The sequence below is a fragment of the Lotus japonicus genome, chromosome 1 (genome assembly GCF_012489685.1).
Source record: "Lotus japonicus ecotype B-129 chromosome 1, LjGifu_v1.2".
Lineage (NCBI taxonomy): Eukaryota > Viridiplantae > Streptophyta > Magnoliopsida > Fabales > Fabaceae > Lotus > Lotus japonicus.
This window is the reverse complement of record NC_080041.1, coordinates 35,225,229-35,244,348: the sequence shown is the minus strand read 5'-3', so window position 1 is coordinate 35,244,348 and position 19,120 is coordinate 35,225,229. Positions and strand designations below refer to the sequence as shown.

General features: G+C 37.8%; 1 protein-coding gene and 1 non-coding gene across 3 annotated transcripts; both read right to left on the bottom strand.

Annotated features, from left to right (window-relative positions):
* Positions 1–803: 803 nt before the first annotated feature.
* Positions 804–875, bottom strand: TRNAT-UGU (transfer RNA threonine (anticodon UGU)). The gene has a single exon. It is a non-coding gene; the product is annotated as a tRNA-Thr (tRNA).
* Positions 876–5,512: 4,637 nt separating this feature from the next.
* On the bottom strand, positions 5,513–9,628 carry LOC130734526 (protein KINESIN LIGHT CHAIN-RELATED 3). Of its 2 annotated transcripts, none has more exons than XM_057586978.1 (3): positions 9,269–9,628; positions 6,754–8,807; positions 5,513–5,991 (listed from the first exon to the last, which is right to left on the bottom strand). In XM_057586978.1, the coding sequence occupies exons 2-3, from the start codon at positions 8,778–8,780 to the stop codon at positions 5,778–5,780; spliced, it is 2,241 nt and encodes a 746-aa protein (XP_057442961.1). In that variant the 5' UTR covers positions 8,781–8,807; positions 9,269–9,628; the 3' UTR covers positions 5,513–5,777. The 2 variants fall into 2 exon arrangements, with proteins under 2 accessions (XP_057442961.1, XP_057442960.1); XM_057586977.1 differs by having other exon boundaries at positions 6,754–8,792.
* Positions 9,629–19,120: the final 9,492 nt, after the last annotated feature.

Below are 19,120 nucleotides of genomic sequence, written 5' to 3'. Positions count from 1 at the left end.
GTGAAGTGAACATTAGCTTTAATTATGTTTTAAATTCTGAGTTTCTTATATGAATAAAGTTTTCTTTATATGTATGTTCTCTCTGTTTCAATACTCTCTTGAATGCTTGCAAGTGTTTGGCTTTCTTCTTGCGCAACGATAGTTGGTAAGGATTAAGGGACTTGATATTAGATTGATTTGTTTACTACCACTTAGGTATAAGGTTGGGAACTTATTGTGTTGGCCTGAACATAGAACAATAATTCTTCAATTGAATTGACTAGGTACTAAGGTATTAGGCTTAGCAACCTGAGATTGAATGATTTGCTTGATTAAGGTATTAACAAGTGAAGGTAAAGGCTACATCACCATAGAAAGGATTCTAAACTTCATATAAGGACTTGGTTGTAAGAAACATAATTGGACTAAGTGAAACTTTACCCAGGATACTTCTTCTTCTGAATTATAATTCTTGCTCCTTGTGTTAAACACAACGAAAATTCAAACTTATATTGTTTTCTTTTTACAATTTTGAACACTAAATTCCTTGATCAATTTGATAAACAACTATCCATGTGGTTTGATATCTTTTTATTACTTCGATCAATCCGTACACTTGCGGAATTGCTATCGGAAACCAATCATACCTCTATATTTGGTGAGGCTTCAAACACATCTTTGTCTAGTAATCATCTCTTTGAAATTATTATCAAATCACTTCAAGAGTTTCTCAAATAATTGGATTGAATGACAAAGACACTATTCTTCAATTGCATAATTATCTCTTTTTTATAAGCATATAAATATACAGCCAAAAAACTATATGCCCCCATGCAGGATCGAACTACAGACCTTCAGTTTACAAGACTGACGCTCTACCACTGAGCTATAGGGGCTTGATGATTATCTCTTTTAATAAACAATTTATTGAACACATTTTCCCTATAATAAATCCTTCATCACAATTATTACAAATATCATTTTTTTAAAACAATTATTACAAATATATTACCATGCTTTAGGTGCTTATTTTAAATCATATAATGTTTTCTTAATCTTATAAATGTCATAATTTTTTAACTTTCAAACCCACACTATTCAATACATACTTCCTATTGTATACATTAATTAAGTAATGCATTTTTCACATCTATTACATATAGTTTAAAATCCAAAGTACGAACATATGCCAATGACAATGCAGAAATGCGAAATGTTTAAAGTAGTGTATAATATTAGTACTATAACAAATTAATAATAGAAAATAGAAACATAATAATTTTAATAAACATAATAAGTCCAACATAATTATTTATACCTGTCATATTTTTAATTTTTTTTAATAAGTACTCCCTCCGTTTCATAATAATTGTCCACTTAGAAAAGATGCACACTTATTAAGAAGGACAATTAATATTGTTAACTTTTAAAGTATATTATTTATTTTTCTAGTTTGCCCCTTAAGGTGTATTTCTATCTCTCATAATTTATTATTCTCATAGTCATAGGGGTATTATATGGAAAACATTAATTAATGCAACATTGAAATTCTAAGTGGACAGTTATTATGAAACAAATATTTTTACTTTAAGTAGACACTTATATTGAAACGAATGAAGTATTTCACTACTGGACCGCACCAACTCTTCTTTTCCTGGTCGTGGTGATAATACAATGAAGGGACCACTTGCATACTTTAACTTGCCATCGACTTCATGTGCCAAACAACTAGTAACCTCTACAATCAGACGGGAGACTCTGAGTGAAGGGACAAAATGGTGGAAAAATAGTGATATTGAAAAAGTTCCAAGTCCCACATTGTTTGTGTATTGAACTTTCTAAAAGTTTATACACCAAACCTCTCTTGTGGATGTCAAAGAGCATAATAAGGAGTGGCCCTCGTGCGCATGAGAATTGGGCCTCGTTGGCCCAACGTAGTGGTGAATCAGTCGATTTTCCCCCCTGCGCTCACGTCACATGGGTCGAGCTCGTTTTTTACTGAAACTTTCTTTTATTTTTGCACCTTACCTGAAAATTCTTATTTTTCTAATGTTCACTGTCCACCGCTGTCCATCCTTGAAATCTCTGTTTTTGTTGACCGTGCCTGCATACCTTGAAACTACAAAGCCTAGTTTTTATCACCCAAAATTATTTTTCCCTATATATAGAGTTTGATATTCACACTGCGAGATCATCTCTTCTCACCCTCTTCCTTTATCCCAAACCTATTCCAATTCCTTAGAAATCACATTCTAGTTTTATTTCTCACCAGTTCTGTTACCCGACTTCGCCGGAGGAAGCTTCTGGGGAGGTGTTCTGGATATTCCGGGATAAAACCTTCAAGGACAGTGAATTGATTTTCGCGACTCAGCTTGTTTTGTTGCAGGTTCTGTTCGTGGTGCAGTTGCTGTTTGACGTCAAATATCCAACACAAAACCTCAATTATCAAGCGTTGAGGAAGAGGAGGTGCATTCAGTGGGAGAATTTACACGAAATAAAGATGGAAATTGTTCTAGGAGCCTGAGAACAAAAGAGGATTGAAGAGAAACCAGACAATTTATGCTTTCTTTATGCAACACTCTGCCAGAATCAGGGATTCAGAACTGTAACCGGCTCTTTTGGGATAAATTCAAAGCCTCAGAGGCCATGAAACTCTGGGAGTTGGGCAAAGAAGTGGGAATCACTTACCAAGGAGATGAAAACTTGATGATAGCTAATTCACAGGAGATGGAGAACCGTGATATTTCTGAGTTCAACCGCAACACAAGTCAGGGAAGGGCCAACTTGGTTAACTCATGAAGATTTTGTCATATAACATCAGGGGGTTGAGGACCAGGGTTAAATGGGGAATTATTAGGGACATAATCACTAAGGAGAAGGTGGACTTTGCATGCTTTCAAGAAACTAAACTGGATACTATTGATGGTACATTTGTAGCGCTATTTGGGGTTATTCTGCTTTTAATTGAACTTTCACACCGACGATTAACAGAGGAGGAAGTTTGTCGTGTGTTTGGCAGATTGGGACATTCAAATTGGAGGAGTGACACCAAGGGAGAGGCTTCATTTGTTTACGTGGTACTTGGGGAGATGATGAGGTTCCTTGCATAATCACACACATTTATGGTCCTTGTTCCTTAGAGGAGAGGAAGGCACAATGGGAGGAGCTTATTACTTTGCGGTCCACACTTAATGTCTCTTTGTGGTCTGTATTGGTGACTTTAATGTTGTCCGGTCTATAGAAGAGAGAAGATGGATTTCAGTAGGATCTGATCAGTCCAAGAGGGATTCAGAAGAATTCAACTCGTTGATTAATTCCATGGAATTGTTCGATTTACCTTTGGTTAGGAGGAACTTTACTTGATTTAGGCCGAATGGTCAGGCGATGAGCAGGTCAAATAGAGCTTTAGTGTCAGTAGATTGGGTGGGAGCATGGCCTAACAATTTCCTTCAGGTTTTGAGTCGGGATATCTCTGACCATTGCTATTTGATTTCTATTTCTAACCAAAATTGGGGTCCTAAACCCTTTAGGACCCTCAATTGTTGGCTCCAAGACCCGAGATTTAAGGGTTTTGTGGAGAAGGAGTGGTCTAGCATACAAGTTCAAGGATGGGGGCGTATATCCTTAAGGAAAAACTCAAAGGCCTTAACGCTTGAAACAATGGAATGCAGAAGTGTTCGGGGATCTCTCAAGACAAGGAAAAGAGTTAACTTTTAAGTTAGATGGATTGGATATGAAGGCGGAGGATCAAGTGTTCGGGGATATATAATAAATTTTTTATTTATTAAAATTATTTTAATGAACTTTTAACTTATTGTCCCCGAATGATCGCTGAAGTGGTAAAGAGCTAGATGACATATGGGTTAGGATGGGGAGGTCCAGGGATCAAACCCTGAAAAGTGCAATTTATCTTTTCGATTTACCCAAAAAATAACTTATTAAGATAACTTAAAAATATACTATTGAGATAAGATTTATCTTTATTTCTTAAAATTTAGAGTAAAGATAAATCTAATCAACATTTCCTTTATTTTAAATTTTGATTTGATTTGATTTTTTATCTGATGTAAATTTGTAAAATTAAAACTAAGATTAAAATTTAACATATAATAAATTAATAATGGATAAAAAGATAAGTAAATATTGTAAAATTAATAGAATGCTTTATAATAATTGAATGAGAAAAATGTGAAAGAATTGTGGACCCACACAATATTGGGGGTGGGGGTGATTAAGTTTTTTTTAAAAAATCACATGTGGCTCATATAGTAATAAAAAAATTAAAATTTTGGGGTCTGTGGCCGGTTCTTGAATAATATACTCTTTAATAAAATACTCATTTCTGTTTAAGGATTAATTAAACTTATAATGCCATCATACAAACCTAAAAAGTTTATGGGTAACAATGGAAAAATGACTTGAGGGCCCGTTTGGTAGGCTGTATAGTATAAGGTCTGATAATATAAAGTCTGATAGGATAATGTCTGATAAAATTTTAATATTATACATCGTTTGATGATACACTGTATAATTTAGTAGCAACAATGGTGATGGTGGTACTATTGGAAGATGATGATGACGGTGGTGGTGGTGTTAGTAATGACGGTAGCGGTAATGGTGGCAGTGGTAGATGGTGGTGGCAACAGTGGTGGTGGGGAGTGGCGGCGGTGGTGGTGGAGGTGGTTGTGGTGGCGGTTGATTAAATATATTCAAGTAGTTTATACATCACACTTTTATCATGCATTATCCATCATCTATATATAGGGTTGATTAAATAATCCACCATTTTAATGTGTAAGAGGAAATTGATGTATAAACTTATACAATACAATGTAAACACCAAACAATTGATAAGTCCATAATGTATTATATAATTATACTATCATTACTAATATGACGCACCAAACCCCTGAGTGACTTGCTAATAACATACCGCCATATAGTAATGAACATTCTGAGTTTATTTATCATTTATATATATATATATATATATATATATATATATATATTTCCATGAACACCATATTGGATAGTAAAAAAACCAGCTCATTACATTGTGGTTGCCATAACTACAACTGGAATAATTCAGTCTCCCAACTAAATTCACAGCACACAACCATGACCCATGAGATGTACACATTGAAGACAAAAAGGTACAAAAGTGCAAGTGAATTGACATATCTATTCAGTTTGAGACTACATTTGAAAATACTTATCTCATAATATAAACATTCATGCTAGCGTTTGGTTAAGTTTATGGAAAACTTGTGACTTATCTATAATCTTCTTTTTAACCTTATTTTCATAAGTTTCTTAGATAACTTATAAATGAGTCTTTATGTCTATATTTTGTTAAACATATTTTCAAATTAACTTATGAATATTTTTTTTTCCTAAAAACAAATTAGAATTCTTTAGTTCTGATACACAGTTTCTATAGTTTCGTTTGAGATTGAATGAAATTTTGCAATGCCTCACTTTAAGAATTAAATCATAATTTAAGAAACAACTTAATAAGCACACAGCTCTATCGTGAGAAAACGTAAGAAAGCTTGTCATTCATTTCAATTTCAATTTCAATTTCAATCATCATCAATGTTCAAATTTAAAAAACAACATATAAGTATTTGTCAACCTTGGAAAAAAAATGTATACACAAACAAAGGGTGTATCTGTACACCATATAATGACTTACATCATATCATATTATACAATAGTATAGTTTTAAAATTACATTTTAGCATAAATCACAACGCTCTTCAATCATTGAATTTCCCCCCATAAATTTGACATCCTTATCAGGCCTTGATGACAAGGTTGATGTTTGGAATGCGAGCATTGGCATCAAGAAGGTTCTCAAGTGACATGACTTTTCTGCTCCGAACTCTACCTGCTTCTTTCAACAACTCACTCAACCTTCTCTTCTCATCATCAACATCAGGATTTGCTGTTCCAAGCTTTTCCTCCCTCACACTAACAACATACTCCAGAATTTGAATTGCCTCATCCAGCCTGAAATCGAAGAAGATCAAACCCCATGAGTACAAAATAACCTCTATAATATACACCTAACAATATATTGGATAATCTAAAAGACCCATAATCATGGTTTTAAATCAAGGTCTGTGACCGTGATTTCAGCTACGACAACCATGTTTATTCACAATTTTCCGCAATACGAAGGACCGCAACACAACCCTAACGCGGTCGTTCTTAATCTGTCTTTGTTTAAGTTGCTAACTAAATGCTAGCAAACTAACTTTTCCCTATGAATACCACAATGAAAACCAGTCATCATTTCACACGAGCGGCATGACTTGATTAAGCATGAGGGAGTTTGAGTAAACAGCTTATTGAAATAAGCGCTTATCGGATAAACGTTTATTTATAAGCTAATTTGAGAAGTTTATTGAATTAAGCTCAAAATAGGTTATAGGTAAGTTTAAGTGCTTATTCATAAGTTAATCTAAGCACCTTATGAAAATAAAAACAACTTATGGATAGGTCATAAGTTATTTACATAAGTTCTTCCAAACACTTTCATAAGCGCTTATGCTATAAGATAAGCTTAAGTAAGGTCTTCAAACGGGCCTTAATTATATTCATCTGGGAAGCATGACAAGATTAGGCAGCCTGTAAATTTATAAATACTACTATTGCTTAATGTCACAATAAATTGAAAATGCTGCATGTGCTCTAATAGTGAGAGAGAGAGAGAAAAAAAAAAAGAATGCCAGATTTGCAAATAGAACAGGGAAGAAAGAAGGTAGATACCTGCCAATTGCATCATATGTGCCAGCAAGATTACTATAAACCCCAAGCGTTTCAGGGTGATAAGGTCCATACTCATGTTCCAAAATACTCTTTGCTTCTTCAAACAATTCCGTAGCCTCACCAAAGGCATAAAGCTGTACACAGGCAAGTCCCATTTGATTAAGAGCAATTCCAATGAATGACGATTTCTTCTCTCCGATCGCACGAAGCTTCGTAATAGCATTCTTCAATGTGTTGTAAGATTCAGTATAGTTCCCCAGCATGTAGTACATGACCCCCATCTGAGCTTCAATCCCTGCTATTGAGCTTTGCTGTCCAGGGCTGTCATTATATATCAGCAGTGCTTTCTGAAGTAACTTGAGTGCCTTTTCAAGCTCATTCATTGATTCATAGATGGCCGAAACATTCGTAAGACCACTAGCAATCTCCTCTGGATTAACTCCAGGCATTGGATTCTCGTATATTCGAAGTGCACTATCGCAATATGATTTCGACTCCTTTATCTTCCCTGTCCTGTTATGCAAGTCAGCCAAACGTACGAAGACTGATCCGACAGCAGGATGATTCTCTCCTTTTCCAGTCTTGAAAACTGTTAGCGCTTTCTCATACGCGAAGACGGCCTCATCATATCGGGACATGGATAAGTATGTGTCTCCAATGCTGCAGTCAACAGAAGCCACTTCCACTTCTTGGCCATTTGCTACCATTGCCATGCTGGCTAAAACAAGATGCTCGAGAGCCGCTTCGTGATTTCCCTTTGTATCCAATATGAGGCCCATGAGCCTCCTATCAGCAGCCTCTTCAAGTGAAGGGGCTGAACTATTTGCTTTATGAATGTCAAGAGCCATCTGACAGAGCCTCTCTGCTTCATCGAATTGCAAAGCTTGAACATTAGCCTCAGCCACGTATCGACAAGTTTCGCCGACTCTTGGGTCTGTTTCTCCCAAAACCTGCCTCTGGACTTCAAAACCAGAACTGTAGCACATAATTGAATTCTCAAGCTGGCCCAGCATAGCATAGGTGTCTCCCAGTTGCATGTGACCGGCAAATTTTGCAAGGGCATGCTGCTGACTTTCCCCAATAACAGGAATCTCAATCGAGCGCTCGAGAATTGGAATTGCCTCGTTGTATTGACCCAAATTGCAATAGATTGCTGCAGTAACATGTAAACACATAACCAGCTCCAAACTTGGTTTTCCATTACCAAGCTTCTCCAAAAGATTCATTGCCTGAAGAGCTAATTCAAGAGCTTTCTGTGGATTATCTCCTGATGAAATCAGATCTCTTGCTTGCTTTAGCAATATTGGTGCCCTCTCTGGTTTATCTAAGGCTGATTCGGCTGAATTCTCAACTCGATTCAGCGACACTGACTTTCCCAAAGGAGAACTCTTCAAACTCTTCACACCGCTAGCAACTCCTTTAGTTTGTTTTCTCAATAGAGGCTTATCATTCTTTCTTTCCAAAGGAGCTTTTGCAGGAGGACTTTTTCCTTTGGGTTTTGATTTAGGTGAAGCATCCAACTGTGAGTTCAATGCTTTGACAGATTTTTCTGTGGAAACAGAACTAGTAGTTGCAGATTGAATCTCATGCACCTTATCCAACTTCTTTTCATTGGATGATAAACCACCCACTCCAGAAGAAATTTCACCACTAGAACTCCCTCCCCGCTCTTTTTCCACCTCGACTTCCACTTCCTCTTCCATTATCTCCACCTCCCTCATCCGTCCTCCAACTAGCTGGCGCAACTCCGAATCAATCCTAGACTCATCACCATCAGATCCAAAACTTTTCCTTGAGGGTGACTGATCAGAACTCTGCATGTCACACACATTTTCATAGAGCTGCTCAATCGACGGCTCAATCACCCCATCAACTGGGAAATTAGGTCCTCCATTCTGGCCTCTCTGTGGACTCAGGGAACCCCTAGGGGACTTGACTGGAGCTAAGGTTTCCTTTGAGGGTGAATGGTTACCATTCATCTCATTCACTGCCCCATCACAAACCCCATTTGTAACAATCCCCGGCATCTTTAATTCTTCCTGGAACCAAAATTCCTGTCAGAACCAATATCAAACACATAATCTACAAAATAAAAAAGATCACAATAGATCCAACAAAGATGAACCAATAATCCCTACAAACAAACACACACAATAAGAGTTAAAAGACAATGCAAATGCAAATGCAACTGACAACATTAAATAAACGATAACAACACGTTCAATGCATTTTCCCATTCAATTCAAAGCTCATTCAATACAACTCAAGCCACAATATGCAAAAGTCAAAGTTTTTCTTCACCTTTCATCAGGGATAATCACACAATACCCATTGAATCTCCCATCCCAAAAATGGAAAAGGTTTTCACTTTTCAGCACAGGGAAAAAAAAAAGTCAAAACCCAGAAAAAAAAAGCTATGAACCCATTGAAAAGAAAGCAATAATACAAATAATATTGAGGGACATAAGAAAAAACAGATTCCAACAATAGAAAGAACAAGGGAAATGACACAAACCTTAAAAAAGGGGCATGTATGTGTGATGAGAACAGAGTCTGTATTGTCGGTTGGTTGCAGAGAGACACAGATGTGAAAAACTCAGAACCCTTTTTATGGTAAGAGAGATTGAATCAATGAATGAATGAATGAAACAGAAGGTGAAGAATGGGGAAGGTGGGGGTAAAATGGGGAACTCAGGGTCAATTTAATAAGAATAAATAATTTAATGTGGAAAGGAATTAAAGTTTGAAAAAAAGGAATTTTGCAGAACTGAGATGTCAGAAAGAGAAAGAGGAGGGAAGAAGAAGATGGAGATGAACACGATTTTTTTCTTTCTTTCTTCCCTAACCAGTAACCACGCCGACCCGTGTGTTTCTCTTCTGTTTGCTTTTTTCCTCTTTGTCAACCTATCCTCATCATGCCACGTGGCATTATTCTACTTTTTTCTCATTTTGGACCAATATGCCCTTTGAAAAATATGCACAAGCACAATGACAAATCAGGGCTTTTCAATAAAGATAACATTAATATTAAAATGTGTTACTGGATTAAGAGACCGCTTCTTGATCACAATTCTCTAAAACACGGTTTTTGTACACTCCTCTTTCCGTTCCTAAATAACTGATACTATTTCTAGCTGAATTTTGTTTCTAATTATCTCGTTTATGGTACATGATCTCGTAATCTCATAAGAGATTAAGAGATATCTCTAGAGATTGACAACAATGAATACATGCCTAATAAGGATTCGAATGCGAGTATTGTGTGAAAAAGCTTGTAGGAGTGTTAGATCTAGCAAAATGTGGACATTTTCAATTTGAATATGAGTTGTCTCTTAAATGATAGAATACTTGTCTTATAACATTTTTAAATTCACATTTAGATCTTTTGAAATCAAATTTGCTACCACAATAGCTACTTTGAGCAGCTTTTTTCAGAATCAAATTTCCTCTCAACAAAGAACTTGTAACTTATATTTAGTTATGGTGATTTTTCTAGTCTTGTTCCATCATTTTCATTCTTATTACTTATGAAGTCATTTCTCTGTTGCGTTTGTTGTGGTTGGAAAATAGGTCAGTCAAATATAGACTACCAGTCACATTCAAAAAATTACTTGCCTCCTTCAAAACCTCACTCTTAAGCTTTTTCAATCTCATTCATTATTACCTATTGCTTACAACCAGGAGATGCTAGTATATGTACCAATCAAATATTAGTTTCATTAAAAACTAAAGTATTCAAATAATAATATGGTGAATATGGTCAATCATTTTGAAAAGTCTATAATTATTTCACAAGAAAAAGAGAAGTGTAGTCTTAGACTCTTAGTTAATGTTTGAATTATGATATTGACTAACCCACTAATACGGAATTTTGTTGAAAGAATTTGTTGCTATCCTATCCTTTCTTATTGTATAAATTTTGAGAAGAATCTAAAATTAAAGTAAGAATGAAGAAGAAAGTGAACACACACCAAACAAAACATGTTGCATTTGTGCTAATAATAATGGCAAAATGCTTATACGGGTGAAGCGATCCATGAGCACGTGTGTTTGCACTATGAAATCATGGGATGGAATGGCAACGCATTCAGTGAGCACTCCGGTGACATGTGAAGGGAATAATTAGGTGTCCCCGCATGCAGTTGCGGTAAAATAATGTGGTTGCTATTAAAATGATCCGATATATCTTTTTTTTTAACAGTTCCTGCAATATATTAAACGGGGACATAGAGGGATTGGTATGATCCGATTTATCATTTATACAATATAAACCAATTTTCGGATGTGCTAAATAAATGTGAACCATTGAAGAGTAGGGGGTATGGACCCACTTACTTTGGCGGTTTTAGATGATCACAAAGTGTATGGATGTTTAAAAGCCGGCTCAAATGCCGAGTGTTCAATAGTAGTATATACATTGCGCGACAGACTGTGGATTGAGACTCTTTCTATGTTATAACCATACACCTAGATTTGGATTTGGTGTGACTTTAAATTGTGAACAATCATGCTGCACTTGAAAAAGTTGCATCGAAACATGTGAATCAACATGTAAAATTACAACAATGTTCCTATTCTACTTTTCTTCTCTTTCATTCTCTCTGCTAGGGACCAATGTGGGTGTATTGGTATGAAGGCAAGTGCCCTCACTTAAATTTGTAAGATCAAGTTTTGATCAGTGGTTGCATCTCTATGTTTTGATGATTATAATTTAGGTTTGTGATGATGAACAATTGTGGTACCCTAACGTTTGTCTTCTTAGTTGTGACAAACAGGTTCTGAATCTGACCCAAGACTATCTATTCAGAAGAAAAAGAACCAAGGGATACTAAAAAGAGAGCTCTAAAGCGTACCATGTTCGTTCAGAACAGTGGCAAATCCTTCAGAAGTTCTGAAGATACAAGCTCTCAAGAGGATCTGAAGAACCAGAGTTAGAAGTTCTGAAGACCAGATGTTCCAGTGGAACGGTCCAGAAGCAGAAGACTCAAGTTCTGAAGACCGGAAAGAAGTTGGTTCTGAAGACCCAAGCTATTCTAGCTCTGACGTTCAGAAGTTCTGAGGAGCTTGTTCAGAAGCAGAAGTTGCAAGGTCAGAAGAATCCTAGCTTCAATCTGACGAGGATCAGAAGCTTCACCAACGTTCATCTGAAGCCTTCAGATCTCAAGTCAACTGGTGAAAGAACAGGTCGCTATCATAGTACAACATCGTACAAGTTTCAGTCTGTCCACCACCTACCTCGTGCAGCCGTGCAGTCTGATTTTACAAGATTGCCACTCCAACGGATAAAACCCTAGCAACGGCTACATCACAAGTCTTGGAGTATATAAGGGTTGAAGAAAGAAGAAAGAGACTAAGAAACTTTGCTGAAATCATTCAACATTTACAAGCCATTCTCTTAGCATTATTTCTTCACTGTTCTTAAACATCTGAGTTTACTATTAGCTTTTTAGAAGCACTCTTTGTAAACCCGAAACCTTTTACATCACATTGTAAAGTTCCTTAAGAGACCAAGGTAGGTCGGATCTTGAGAGGACTGAATCAAGGTTGATTCAGTGTTTAGCTAGTCTTAAGAGGATCGGTAGATCAGCTTCTTAAGAGGATACTAGTGAGAAAATCAGTGTATTGTTAGTCACTTAGCAGGTAGTAAAGTGCAGTTGTAACACTCATTGATTTTAGTGAATTGCCTTCATCAGAAGAAGGAAGAAATCATCTTCACAGGTGGACTGGATTAGCTTGAGCTTTTATCTCAAGTGAACCAGGATAAAATACTTGCGTGTTTTACTTCTTATCCTTCAGCACCTAGTTCTTATCTTTGAGTTTTCGAAAAGAAACAAAAAGTTTACCATTTATTCAAAAACTCTATTCAAACCCCCCCCCCTTTCTAGTGTTTTTCGCACCTTCAATTGGCATCAGAGCTCCGGTTCTGATTTAAACACCTAACAGTGTTCAGTGATCCAGAACCTTGTGTGAAAAACAAACGATGGCCCAAGCCAATACTTCCGCTGACAACAACAACAACAATCAACTCAGAGCACCAATCTTTGATGGTGAAAAGTTTGAGTACTGGAAAGATAGAATAGAATGTTATTTCCTTGGCACTGACCCAGATCTCTGGGATATGGTCATTGAAGGCTATACTGATCCAGTAGATGCTTCAGGAGTGAAGATCCCTCGTTCTGAAATGACTGACGCTCAGAAGAAGCGTTTCAAGGATCATCACAAGGCGAAGTCTATGCTATTCAGCTCAATATCATATATTGAGTATGAGAAGATCTCTGACAAAGAAACAGCAAAATCCATCTTTGACTCCTTGGTCATGACGCATGAAGGAAATGAAGAGGTCAAGGAAACTAAGGCTCTTGCTCTCATACAACAATATGAGCAGTTTAAGATGGAATCTGGTGAAACCATTGAGGAGATGTACTCAAGGTTTCAAACTCTAATTGCTGGAATCAGAGTGTTAAACAAGGGCTACTCTGCTGGTGATCATGTCAAGAAGATCATCAGAAGTTTGCCTAAGGAGTGGAGAGCTTTTGTCACTGCACTGAAACTCTCCAGGAATCTGAACTCGTTGAAGTTAGAAGAACTCGTGAGTCATCTCAGAAGCCATGAGATTGAACTCAAAGAGGACAAGCCCCAAAAGAAAGACAAGTCTATTGCTCTTAAGTCAAAGTCTGACAAAGCAAAAGCCTATCAGGCAGAAGAGGAAGATTCCTCCGAAGAGCTATCAGATGCGTCTGGTGATGAAGAGCTATCTCTTTTCACAAAGAGATTAAGCAAACTCTGGAAGAACAGACATAACAAAGGAAAAGGACCAAAGAAGAGTTCAGGAAGATATGAATCTTCATCTGGCCAGAAGAAATCATCTGGAAAGGAAGTCACTTGCTTCGAGTGCAAGGAATCTGGGCACTACAAGAGTGACTGTCCCAAGCTTAAGAAGGACAAGAAACCAAGAAAAGTCTTCAAGAAGAAAGCTCTCATAACCTTTGATGCAACTGATTCTGATGAAGCTGAGTCAGAAGAAGATGAAGCTGTGGAGGCTCTGATGGCTACCACCAGCAGAGGTGCTGAAGCTTCAGAAGATGACTCAGACTCTGAAAATGACGATGAGGTATTCTCTAATTTTTCTCCATCTGAGCTAAGAACTGCATTATCTGAAATAATGAAGAAACATGATGTTCTAGTAAGTAAATATAAAGAGCTTAAGAAAAAGTATACTGTTAAAACCAGTTCATCAGAAGTTCATGAGAAGTCAGTCTCTGAACTCACAGAAGAGAATTTTTCTCTTAAAAATGACAACTTTGTTCTTAGTGCTAAAAATGCCATGTTAGAAGATCAACTTGCATCATCTAATGTTAAGCATGAGACATTATATGAAAAAGCGTTTCTGAGGTTCCTAGCCAAGGGCATAGACAGAAGTCTTATGGCTTCAATGATCTATGGCATAAGCAGGAATGGGAACAGTGGCCTTGGCTACTCTCAATCAATGAGAGATGAGTCATCTGAGCCCAAACGCGAACCATTGCATAAGCATTTCGTTCCCGCTGGTGTAAGATCAAGTTTTGATCTAGTAGTACAACTCTATGTTTTGATGATTACAAGTTAACCTTTTGATATGAACAATTGTGGTACTCTAACGTGTTTTTCTGAGTGTGCTATTTACAGGCTCTGACCTCAACTCAATCTCACACAAATCAGAAGCACTGTGTATAAAGGGTAACCCAAGCAACGCTTTCGCATTCACCATGTTCAGTATGAACAGTGGAAAAGCTTCAGAAGTTCTGAAGCTATACAAACTCTGATGAGGACTCAGTCGCTAGAAGCTCTGAAGATCCAGAAGTTCTGATAGCCAAGAAACACTGAAGGTTCAGATGTTCTGATGGTGTAGAAGACTCTGAAGATCCAGAAGCTGAATAGTGGAAACTCTGAAGTCCAGAAGCAAGAAACTCTGAAGGCCATGTTCTTCCCTCTGAGTTCAGAATCAGAAGATACAATGGTCAGAGGATCTGTGCTTTCCCTCTGACTCTGATCAACCGGCTTCACAAGTTCCAATATGATGTATTCCCCTGATCAGAAGTCTCCTAGGTTAAAAGGTCAAGTCGCTATCCAAGTACAAAAGCAAGTGTACCTTCCTGACGACCTACCTAACGTTCTCAGCCACAGCAGAAGCTGGATTTTCCAGAACTGCCCTCCAACGGTAGCATTTCCCATGCAACGCTCAACCCTAATCCTTGGAGTATATATAGAGGCTGAAGATTGAAAGAAGCGGCAAGAAGAATAGCAAGAAGCAATACACCAAAAATATTCTAAGCCTTCTTTCATCTTGTAATTTATTTAGTTTACACTCAGCTTATTTAGAAGCAAACCCTTGTAAACACCAACCTCAAACAGTTGTTTGATTTTCCTTAAGGGACCGGGTAGGTCAGTATCCTTAAGAAGACTAAGAGAGTGAATCTTAGTGGTAGTTCCTTTAGGAGATCAAGGTTGATCGGATCCTAGAGAAGACTAAGAGAGTGAATCTTAGTGTGAGCTAAGTCAGTGTAATTGTTAGTCACTTGTAGGTTTCAAGTGCAGTTGTAACTCTTACCTGATTAGTGGATTGCCTTCATTCTAAGAAGGAAGAAATCACCTTAACGGGTGGACTGGAGTAGCTTGAGTGATTTATCAAGTGAACCAGGATAAAATCCTTGTGTGCTTTTCTATCTCTTATCTTTAGCATTTAAGTTCTCGAAAGATTTGTCAAAATCTTTAAGGTGGTAGTTTTGTACTGAAAACGTTATTCAAACCCCCCCTTTCTACCGTTTTTCATACCTTCAATTGGTATCAGAGCGCAAGTTCTGATTACCACACCTAACAGTGTTCAGTGATCCGGGCCGGTGTGAAAAACAATGGCTGCCACCACCAGTGAAACTCAAAGAGATGGTTACAACGCAAAGCCTCCTATGTTCGATGGTCAAAGGTTCGAGTATTGGAAAGATAGACTGGAAAGTTTCTTTCTGGGTTTCGATGCAGATCTCTGGGATATTATTGTGGATGGCTACGAGCGTCCAGTTGATGCAGATGGCAAGAAGATCCCAAGGTCAGAGATGACTGCAGATCAAAAGAAGCTGTACTCACAACATCACAAAGCAAGAGCAATTCTTCTAAGTGCTATTTCCTATGAGGAGTACCAGAAGATTACAGATCGTGAGTTTGCTAAAGGCATTTTTGATTCTCTGAAGATGTCTCATGAAGGAAACAAGAAAGTCAAAGAATCAAAGGCATTGTCTTTGATCCAAAAGTATGAATCCTTCATCATGGAGCCAAATGAGTCCATTGAAGAAATGTTCTCCAGATTTCAACTGCTTGTAGCTGGCATACGTCCTCTCAACAAGAGCTACACAACAAAAGATCATGTCATAAGGGTCATCAGGTGTCTTCCTGAAAGTTGGATGCCTTTGGTGACTTCAATAGAGCTCACGAGAGACGTTGAGAATATGAGTTTAGAAGAACTCATCAGCATTTTGAAATGCCATGAGCTGAAGCGCTCAGAGATGCAAGATCTGAGGAAAAAGTCCATAGCCTTGAAATCCAAATCTGAAAAGGCTAAGGTTGAGAAGTCAAAGGCTCTTCAAGCTGAAGAAGAAGAATCTGAAGAGGCATCAGAAGATTCTGATGAAGATGAGCTGACTCTGATCTCCAAGAGACTCAACCGCATCTGGAAGCACAGGCAGAGCAAGTTCAAAGGCTCTGGAAAGGCAAAAGGCAAGTATGAGTCCTCAGGCCAGAAGAAGTCTTCAATCAGGGAAGTCACATGCTTTGAGTGCAAAGAATCTGGGCACTACAAAAGTGATTGTCCAAAGTTGAAGAAAGACAAGAAGCCAAAGAAGCACTTCAAGACCAAGAAGAGTCTGATGGTGACATTCGATGAATCAGAGTCAGAGGATGTTGACTCTGATGGTGAAGTCCAAGGACTCATGGCCATTGTCAAAGACAAAGGAGCAGAGTCAAAGGAAGCTGTTGACTCTGACTCAGAATCAGAAGGAGATCCAGACTCTGACGATGAAAATGAGGTATTTGCTTCTTTCTCTACCTCTGAACTGAAACATGCTTTGTCTGATATCATGGATAAGTATAACTCCTTATTGTCTAAGCATAAGAAGCTGAAAAAGACCTTATCTGCTGTTTCTAAAACTCCTTCTGAACATGAGAAAATCATATCTGATTTGAAAAATGATAACCATGCTTTAGTTAATTCTAACTCTGTGCTTAAGAATCAAATTGCTAAGTTAGAAGAAGTTATTGCCTGCGATGCCTCTGATAGTAAGCATGAATCTAAGTATGAAAAATCTTTTCAAAGATTCCTGGCTAAAAGCGTAGATAGAAGCTTAATGGCTTCAATGATCTATGGCGTAAGCAGAAATGGAATGCATGGCATTGGCTATTCTAAACCAATTAGAAATGAGCCTTCTGTGTCTAAAGCTAAATCCTTGTATGAATGCTTTGTTCCCTCTGGTACCATATTGCCTGATCCTGTACCTGCTAAAGTTGCTAAAAACCCTCTTAAAAAGGGATCTTTCTCTATGACTAAATATCATGCAAATATTCCTTTAAAATATTATGTTGAGACACCCAAGGTGATCAGAACCTCTGGGGTAACTAACAAAAGAGGACCCAGAAAGTGGGTACCTAAGGACAAGATTATCTATGTTGCAGATATCCTTGATAGCTCCACTGAAACACCAATCATGGTATCTGGACAGTGGATGCTCGCGTCACATGACGGGAGAAAAGCGTATGTTCCGAGAGCTGAAACTTAAGCCTGGAGGCGAAGTTGGCTTCGGAGGAAATGAAAAGGGTAAAATTATTGGTACTGGTACTATTTGTGTAGATAGTAGTCCATGCATTGATAATGTTTTATTGGTAGACGGCTTAACACATAACTTATTGTCTATAAGTCAATTAGCTGACAAGGGTTATGATGTTATATTCAATCAAAAGTCCTGCCGGGCTGTAAGTCAGATCGATGGCTCTGTTCTGTTTAACAGCAAGAGGAAGAACAACATTTATAAGATCAGATTATCTGAGTTGGAGGCTCAGAATGTGAAGTGCCTTCTGTCTGTTAATGAAGAGCAGTGGGTATGGCATAGACGGTTAGGGCATGCCAGTATGAGAAAGATTTCTCAGCTGAGCAAGCTAAACCTTGTCAGGGGCTTACCCAATCTGAAGTTCGCTTCAGACGCTCTTTGTGAAACATGTCAGAAAGGCAAATTCACAAAAGTCCCTTTCAAGGCAAAGAATGTTGTCTCAACCTCAAGGCCGTTAGAACTTCTGCATATCGACCTGTTTGGACCAGTGAAAACTGAGTCTATAGGTGGCAAGAGATATGGGATGGTTATCGTTGATGACTATAGCCGCTGGACATGGGTAAAGTTTCTAACCCGCAAGGATGAGTCTCATGCTGTGTTCTCTACCTTCATTGCTCAAGTGCAAAACGAGAAGGCTTGTAGAATTGTGCGTGTCAGAAGTGACCATGGTGGAGAGTTTGAGAATGACAAGTTTGAGAGTCTGTTTGATTCCTATGGAATTGCACATGATTTCTCTTGTCCCAGAACTCCTCAACAAAATGGTGTTGTTGAGAGGAAGAACAGAACTCTTCAGGAGATGGCTAGAACCATGCTCCAAGAAACTGGCATGGCTAAGCACTTTTGGGCAGAGGCAGTAAATACAGCATGTTACATTCAGAACAGAATCTCTGTGAGACCAATTCTGAATAAGACTCCTTATGAATTGTGGAAGAACATAAAACCCAACATTTCTTATTTTCATCCTTTTGGCTGTGTTTGTTATGTTCTCAATACTAAGGATAGATTGCATAAATTTGATGCTAAGTCTTCTAAGTGTCTATTACTTGGTTATTCTGATAGATCTAAAGGTTTTAGATTTTATAATACTGATGCTAAGACTATTGAAGAATCTATTCATGTTAGATTTGATGATAAGCTTGACTCTGACCAGTCAAAGCTAGTTGAAAAGTTTGCAGATTTAAGCATTAATGTTTCTGACAAAGGCAAAGCTCCAGAGGAAGTTGAGCCAGAGGAAGATGAACCAGAGGAAGAAGCTGGTCCCTCTAACTCACAAACTCTGAAGAAGAGCAGAATCACTGCAGCTCATCCTAAGGAATTGATTCTGGGCAACAAAGATGAACCAGTCAGAACCAGATCTGCCTTCAGACCCTCTGAAGAGACCTTGCTGAGTCTGAAAGGATTGGTGTCCTTAATTGAACCCAAGTCCATAGATGAAGCTCTTCAGGACAAGGATTGGATTCTGGCCATGGAAGAAGAATTGAATCAATTCTCCAAGAACGATGTTTGGAGCTTAGTGAAGA

Excerpts from the sequence above, each read along its gene's own strand:
- LOC130734526 (XM_057586978.1), bottom strand. The coding sequence starts at position 8,780 with ATGCCGGGGATTGTTACAAATGGGGTTTGTGATGGGGCAGTGAATGAG. Across the intron at positions 5,992-6,753 it reads ACATATGATGCAATTGGCAG|GCTGGATGAGGCAATTCAAA; the intron begins GTATCTACCTTC and ends CTTCGATTTCAG.